The sequence below is a fragment of the Brachionichthys hirsutus genome, chromosome 6 (genome assembly GCF_040956055.1).
Source record: "Brachionichthys hirsutus isolate HB-005 chromosome 6, CSIRO-AGI_Bhir_v1, whole genome shotgun sequence".
NCBI classification, from domain to species: Eukaryota; Metazoa; Chordata; class Actinopteri; order Lophiiformes; family Brachionichthyidae; genus Brachionichthys; species Brachionichthys hirsutus.
The window spans coordinates 10155493-10162954 of record NC_090902.1 but is presented as its reverse complement, the minus strand read 5'-3'; the positions used below and the strand labels follow the sequence as shown (position 1 = coordinate 10162954).

General features: G+C 45.9%; 2 protein-coding genes across 3 annotated transcripts; one reads left to right on the top strand and one right to left on the bottom strand.

Annotated features, from left to right (window-relative positions):
- The first annotated feature begins 369 nt into the window (after positions 1-369).
- On the top strand, positions 370-1523 carry higd2a (HIG1 hypoxia inducible domain family, member 2A). Its single transcript, XM_068740559.1, has 2 exons — positions 370-557; positions 1169-1523. The coding sequence occupies exons 1-2, from the start codon at positions 371-373 to the stop codon at positions 1333-1335; spliced, it is 354 nt and encodes a 117-aa protein (XP_068596660.1). The 5' UTR covers position 370; the 3' UTR covers positions 1336-1523.
- Positions 1524-1613: 90 nt separating this feature from the next.
- Positions 1614-6104, bottom strand: cltb (clathrin, light chain B). 2 transcript variants are annotated; one of them, XM_068740151.1, is made up of 7 exons: positions 5778-6104; positions 5228-5274; positions 4857-4974; positions 4260-4371; positions 4087-4107; positions 3684-3737; positions 1614-2983 (listed from the first exon to the last, which is right to left on the bottom strand). In XM_068740151.1, the coding sequence occupies exons 1-7, from the start codon at positions 5926-5928 to the stop codon at positions 2812-2814; spliced, it is 675 nt and encodes a 224-aa protein (XP_068596252.1). In that variant the 5' UTR covers positions 5929-6104; the 3' UTR covers positions 1614-2811. The 2 variants fall into 2 exon arrangements, with proteins under 2 accessions (XP_068596252.1, XP_068596253.1); XM_068740152.1 differs by lacking the exons at positions 3684-3737; positions 4087-4107.
- Positions 6105-7462: the final 1358 nt, after the last annotated feature.

The following is a 7462-nucleotide window of genomic DNA, read 5'->3' as shown; positions in this document are numbered from 1 at the left end:
TTATCAAATGTTTTCATTAATTTTCTTACTTTTCAAATAATCTACATCTCAATGGTAGGTGACGTTATTTATATATATAAAGAATGTAGACAAAGAAGGCACATAATAAAGTAGTGTCCCGGATGAGAGAGTTAATTGAAATCTGGACTATCAGTATACTAATTCACATAAAGCTGTTTAATTTACGTAAGGCCCTTTTGTTGCAGTACGGCGTATTTAAAATATTCACTTTCTGAACTTGCCTGCTTTCTCTCTCAGGGTCTTGAGCGGGACGGGTTGTGGCTTCAGCGTTTCAGGCGGCAGACAGACGGCTTTTATTTTGAAGTCGAGGGCAAAGTTCGACCGGAAACGTGTCATTCACCAGACAAACATGGCGGCCTCTGTCGCTCCTGCAGCCCCTGATCGGACGTCTCAAACAGCGTCACCAACACAGGGCGCCTTTAACTTATCCGAGCCGCCGGTTATCGATGGCTTCACGGCCTCATCGAAGATCACGAATGAGACTTCTAAGGAAAAATTCATGCGCAAAACCAAAGAGAATCCGTTCGTCCCGATAGGTGAGTTACACAAGAGGGCATAACGACGCTGCTAAACCGATTCAGTATAATCCGATTCTATTTTAATCCGTGGTAAAAGCAGTGACACTGACATAAATTATTAAATAGTTTAACGTCTAATTTAACTTTTTACTTTTGATCTAATTTATTATTTTGTTCATATTTTATTGTCTGTATTTCTTTTATCTTATGTACTTTGAGTAAAGCGACTTCGAGTGTCCAGAAAAGCGCTATATAAATAAAATGTATTATTATTATTACGTTTAAGGTTCCTGTTACCCAAAACTAAAAAATAAAAACATCAAAGACGTGATTGGGTCTCAAGGGTGTTGACTTTGGTTACATTTGATGTAGATCTGGATCTTGTGTCAGTGGAAAGATAAAACAATATTTAATTGTTTACAGCGCAGACAAATGGGGCCGTGTCGGGTCAAATAATATGCCAACTTACCACAACATGGGCAACTTGACATACCTCCAAAAAAAACCCAATACTTCATCACTACTCATTATTGGGATAATAAAACTGCAGAACTGGGGGGGGGGGAGTAAGTCTCCCTGACCCGTCCGGTGTATTTGTATTTGACTGTGATCTACTTTGTTCCCTCCAGGTTGTTTGGGAACAGCCGGAGCGCTGATCTACGGCCTCCGGGCCTTCCACCAAGGCAGAACCAGACGCTCCCAGCTGCTAATGAGGACACGCATTTTTGCTCAAGGGTTCACGGTAGTGGCCATTGTTGTCGGAGTCTTTGCTACAGCTCTGAGACCCAAACCATGAAGACGGGCGACTCCCACGCCTCGGTCCGGATGCATCGTGATATTTATTTTGTATACATCACACGGTGATGTGAGAGAACGTTTTATTATTACGTGCTCCCCGCTCTTATGGAGGGACAGACGCCAAATGTTCCCGTCTTCACTGGAATCAAACGCCAAACGGCCGACAATGTCAGAAATAAACGTTAAAGGTGACGTTGTGTGTTCGTGTGCGTGTGTCGCCGCCTGCTGATCTAAAGTCAGCGAAGGCTTGGGTGAGAACAGAACAAAACACGCTGATCATTCTCCAACGTTTATTTCTCCAGTTCATTTTCACATTCACTTCTTAAATCAGGGTTCATAATATTCAAATAGGCAACATGTGAAACTGCAGAAGCTGCTCTTCAAAATGTCACAAAATCCACAACATATCGGTGCAACGCAATCGATGCACAAATCGCCCGCTGCAGGAAACCGGCAACGTGAGGAATCGCGTGCTCCAGTCATTGAGGAGGTTTTGACGATTGGGGGTAAATCTTTGGTCGTGAATTCCTTGCCTAATCGAATAGGAAATCCACCTGGCTGAACGTTCAACCTGGAGTCAGAGCTACATGGGAAAGGCCACAAGCTGAAGGAGGTGGAAGTGCGGCGATGGCAGCTTCTCGCCAGCCGTAGAATGGTGCCCGTTTCCTCTGATCCTTATCAGGCCTATAAGAGAATAATAAAATGAAGAGGCGCTCCTGTGTTAGCATGATGGCGTCTCTGCTGCAGCAGGAACGCTGGAGAAGCTGCCGTGTCTGCTCCTCCGCTGAGGCGGATGGTTTACGTTCTCCGGCGCTGGCTCGTTCCATTATCGATAAAAACGTCGCCGGGATTAATGCTGAACATTTGTGAATGGATGCGGGATCATCAAGGGGGAACAACGGGGGGGCGGACGGGCCAGAATATGTTATCATATTGTTTTAGAAGAGATTATTTTGATCGTGCAGAGGACGCACAGCAGATCTGCCTCCCGTCTGAACCTGGCATTTTAATTTAAACGCCATTAATTACACAATAAATGTGAACTAGAACTTACAATTCTACTTTGATGAGAGGCAGAAGTGGTTACAATCTAATATACAACCGTACTAAAGTCGCTGACCAAACAACTCAAATAATGCATCTGGAATATTGGCAAAGGAAGGCGTGCAATGAACTTGACCTAATTATTTATAAGTTAAAGGGAAAAGTGTTTCTTACAGTAACAATATTTTCCAAAGTGTAGCAGTGATGTCACCATATTTTAGTCCTTCATCTTCCCAGCAGAGCGAGGGATGAAGTCTCCCATTCACTCGCAGCAGGCGACAAGAAAGGCGGTAACTTCTGAAAGGTAACGAACGAACCGGGAGTTTCATGGAAAAAGGGCAAATATAAATTCTTCTGTTGCCGGGCAAAGTTAAAATGGAAAAGGCAGTGATTCCACAGCGAACGTTTCCCCCCCCCCCTTCCACCTCCTCTAGCGAACGAGCGGCGCCTGTTTCAGAGAGATGAGGACCGAACGCATTCGAGAAACGTCCTTAGCCTGTTTGTTGGTTTTTGGGTTGAAGTCACAGAGGCGGGCGACTCGCTCCCATTCTGATCCCGGGTTGTCGTCGTCGTTCTCCACCAGGAAGGCCTCCTCCGATGCTCTACGGTCGGAACACCGGAGAAAAACGTTAGCGACTTGGGAGTAATCTGGGAAGATCTCAGAATGGCTTCCGGAGCAACAAATTCACCCGAGTCAAACGCGCCACTCGACATGCTCAAGGCGCGAGCACATGAAAACATTTCTTTATATTAGGACGGCGCGATACTGAATAAAAGAGAGCCGTCGGTATTGTCAAACAGTGATTAGATATTTTGCATCAAAATGGGTTTAAGATGTCTTATATTTTACCAGCACCGTGTGAATATTTTTTTCTTCTTCCTATCTCGCCTGAAAGACGAGATTCCTCCTTGGGTCACCGTGATCCAGATTCAGAGATAGTGTATCGGGTTATTTATTCGTGTCGTCTCGTCTTCTCTTGCATTTCTTGTCATAAAGCCAAAGTTTGTGTTCCGAGTGTGTTTTTGCGCCGCCTTTAATTAACGGCATCCAAATCATTCCAGGAAAATTCGACTTTTCAAAAGCAAAACACGGTCATGCAAAGCAAAGAGGATCCACGCCCAGCGATCGACTCTAACGATGGGGATGGGGGGCTGCTTTAACCCGGTCGTTCACTTTGATGATTAATATCACTTAAAAGATTCCAGAACGACCAAACAAAAAACAACTTCCGTGTAATTGGGGTGAAAATCCGTGTGTAAGTTCAGACGACAAACTAGAAGTTAAAGAGTTTCTAAACCTACACGAAGCCTATAACATCAGAGTTGGGCTGCTTGTAGAAAGCCTTGTCAGCGATCCTAGTGCGCAGGCAAGGCCACGTGAAAGCAGGAGAGAGAAGCAGAGAGGAGAACAGTTTCAGTGCCAAACAACAAGCAGAATGGAGTCGGGGTCCGTCAGCGACTGAGAAACGTCTCCAGGGAGCTTCAGACACACGACTAACGGCATCTGACGCCAAGCAGTCGCCCTTAAATGCTCGGAACGGCGAGTTTGTGTTGGCGCCGCCGACATCGCAGGCATGGTGTGTGTGTGTGCGTCTGTGCGTGTGTGTGTGCGCGCGCACACGGCTGGAGACTAGTAGCTCATCGGAGGATCGTCTCTCAGCGCTTTCACAGACACGCAGTGAGAAACAAGATGCAGATGTGATACCGTGAGAAACCCGGACAGAGTCTGTGGGAAGGTGCGAGAAGACAGAGTTAGTGCGGACAGGAAAAGGTTCGACACGGCGTTACTACACAAAAACACGCAGAAACAAATCAATAGTTCTGATCAGATCATCACCATCGCGTGAACGATAACAGGGGGACACGTTCGACTCCGACCTGTTGTTGGCCTTGTTCTTCTCCATCTGCTCGCTCTGGTGCACGCGCCAGTCCTCCAGCTCCTTCCTGGCTTTCTCTCTCCACTCGGCTTCCGCCGCCTGCGACGCAGAGTCTGCTCCAGCGTGCAAAAAAAAAAAAAAAGGCAGAGTCAGGGGCAAATGCTGAAGACACTGGAGGAGACGCGACGATGCATGATTCATCTTCAGGGGCGGACTCCAAAGAGAGGCATCACAAAATGTAAAAAAAACACAGAAACAACTCACAGCTGGGGGGGGGGGGTTACACAGTCTGACAGGAGAGTAATCCTTCCATTGTGGGGAGACACAACCCTCTGATATTTAAATGTACTGACAAAAATACACTCATAAAAGATACTACTATGTTACATTTTGAAACCGAGCTCTGCCATTTGAAATAACCAAAGGAAAACATTAAATGTTTACCCCCCCCCCCCCCCCCCCCCCCCCCCCCCCCCCCCCCCCCCCCCCCGTCATCGTCACACTTTTCCTGTACGAACTGACCCCGGCCCTCCATCAGAGAAGGGAAACGTTATGTCCCCCCCCCCCCCTCACAGGACAAAAGTTTGGGGACCCCTACCCAGAACCTCGAGGCGCGTCTTCTGCTCCTCCCTCCACTTTCTTAAACTCTCGGGCTCCTGCCTGTGGACGTCCACCTGGGCGATGGCCGCGTAGCTGTCCGTCGGCCCGTTGGACTCCTTTTGGAGGACACAAAAACAGTCCCTCCATTACCGACATGCATCATAAATCACTATCACGTCGGGTCGGCGTTAAGTCCATCCCATCGTGATAAAAATAAATAAATAATGCAAACAGGGAACGTTCAGTGAAATGGCAGCATTTAATATGGACAGTGATCAGAATGAAGCCTTGGTCTTCGCTCAAAGGCAAACATCTGCATCAAATACATGCGGATGAGATTTCAGATTCTAAACGTGCCGAAATGCTCACCTGGAATATGTCCCCGTTCACCGTGGAAGGCTGCTCATCGAAGAAGTCTGCCATTGTTACAAGAAAAAGATTGTTACGATATGATTTGATTTCTTCTTCTCAATATTTCCACTCAGCAGCGCTTCCTCGTCCGTGTGAACGACGACAGGGAAGCGAAACGTTTTCAGGCTGAGCTCTCACAAAATGCTGCTGCACCTGTTTCAGCTCTGACGGAGGCCGTAAACGAGACAGGTTTTTCCAGTCAAACACCAAAACGGTTAGCTGCCATTATTTAGCTTTTGTTACGTAGTTAGACAACGCTCATTGCGTCACCAGACAGCACTTTGTAACGCATTTATTAACTCGTGACGTTGCGGGGAAAACGGCAGCTAATTAGCGACGAAGCTAACGTCACAATTCTGTCCCAGAAACACCTCCTAGCTAAAACAACCGCGGAGCTAACCTTCGCTAACCGGCGTCACGCTGTCAAAGCGCCGATGGCTAAAGCTAGCTGGCGTTAGCATGCGTTCTTGCTAGTCGAGGCTGACATTTGCTCAGCGACAACACTCGCCGTAGTTATCCGGCTGAGGCGGCTCTCGGTCATCCGCTTCTTCCAGCGCCCCAAGTCCCTCGCCGTCGTTCTCTATCCCCGCTATCTCACTCTCCTGTTGAGCCAGAAAAGCTGCCGCTGGGTCCACTTCAGCCGCTCCGTTGTCAGCCATTTTTTTCCACAAAAGTGTTTACAAGTTTAGCTAACTGATTTCTAGTAGGTTTAACTAGCTAACCCGGAATCTGACCACCGTCGTTTTGAAACAACTTTAAAAGAAATCAAATATTGGCTATTCCTTGTATCGCAGAGCGTAAACAATCTAGTCGTCCGTTAATAACAACTGAAGCTTCGAACCTCACTGATGATTCGTCATTTCCTCGCTTGATTATAGTCGCTGTGATGATGGAGCCCGTCAGGGTACCATTTCTATTTTGTTGCTGTTTGTCTCCATCTGCTGGGTGGATGGTGTAAGTTACAGTTTGAATACAATAGAATTGAAATAGAATTTCAAGATCCGCTCGAAGTGAGCTTTAACTTTGGCTGTTTTTGTTTGTTTGCGTGTCTGTCAATAAAATGGTTGTAAAAGTTATTGAGAAACTTAAGGACAGGATTTCCTGTTGTAAATAGTAATATTTGAATGGAATAAACATGTACAGGGAGCCTTTTACAGGCTATATCGCTTAGCAATTAAGCAAAAATAATATCCACAAAACAGCAGAGGGAGGGTCGTGGAACAAATCTGCTGTCATCAAAAAAAGAGTTAAATTGAGTTTAAATCAGAGGGAGATAATATAGCCTAATTTAAAATCTGCTATGTTATCTTACAGCAAGTTACTTCACAAATTAATTAAACAAGACCATTTTTTGGCACATGCAACACTATTCCCTGAAAATGTATTAAATAAGTCAAGTAAACTACGAGGACCGTAATTGTATTATAATGACTGACTGTCATGACCGGCTCAGAGGAATGAAAAAATAAAAGGGAGAGACGCCAGACTATCAGTGATAAAGTATTTAATTATTAGAAAACTTTTTTACAAGCTACATTCAACAACAAAAAATATAACAAAAGAGTACGGAATGATCGCGGTAACGAAAAAGGTGTATAAATAAAATATTTATAATATGAAATATAACATAAAAATATTTTTTTTTTTGCAAATTAAAAAAGAAGAAGCAGAAAACAATAAACTCCGCCCCTTTAAAATGTAATGGAATGACTTCCACTCCCGAACCCCCATCAAGTCATCGTGCTTCGCGTGGCGACATTACCGGTACCGACGAGCACGGGCCGTGGACGGACCAGCTGGGCGACAGCTGAGACGTCTGTAAAACGAAGCAGCGGCCCACGTGACCTGTGACGTTTCAGCCGAATCCTCAAAAAGAATCCGAGGGAGGGGGATCCGATCCGATCCGATCCGATCCGCGGTCCGCGCAGAGGAAGTCTCAAAGTTAGCTCGTCGAGCGAGTTCTTCTATCCGGACGACGCGTGATGTCTGGCGGACAGGCCGAAGAGGTAGGAAGCAAAATGACGGAGCTTGTTTCTACCGAGCTTCTGAGCGGTGCTGCTCTTATTCTCCTCCGACAAGTTTATGAGCGTCGGGCTGCTTTGTTGCTTTGCCTTTTTCTGGGGGGGGGGGGCTTTTAATTACCTGTTGCAAATTTACCGTCTCGGAAATCAATGAAATGTAAGATATACGAGC

Excerpts from the sequence above, each read along its gene's own strand:
- higd2a (XM_068740559.1), top strand. The coding sequence starts at position 371 with ATGGCGGCCTCTGTCGCTCCTGCAGCCCCTGATCGGACGTCTCAAACA. Across the intron at positions 558-1,168 it reads GAATCCGTTCGTCCCGATAG|GTTGTTTGGGAACAGCCGGA; the intron begins GTGAGTTACACA and ends TGTTCCCTCCAG.
- cltb (XM_068740151.1), bottom strand. The coding sequence starts at position 5,928 with ATGGCTGACAACGGAGCGGCTGAAGTGGACCCAGCGGCAGCTTTTCTG. Across the intron at positions 4,975-5,227 it reads TGAACGGGGACATATTCCAG|GAGTCCAACGGGCCGACGGA; the intron begins GTGAGCATTTCG and ends GTCCTCCAAAAG. Across the intron at positions 4,372-4,856 it reads GACGCGCCTCGAGGTTCTGG|ACTCTGCGTCGCAGGCGGCG; the intron begins GTAGGGGTCCCC and ends ACGCTGGAGCAG.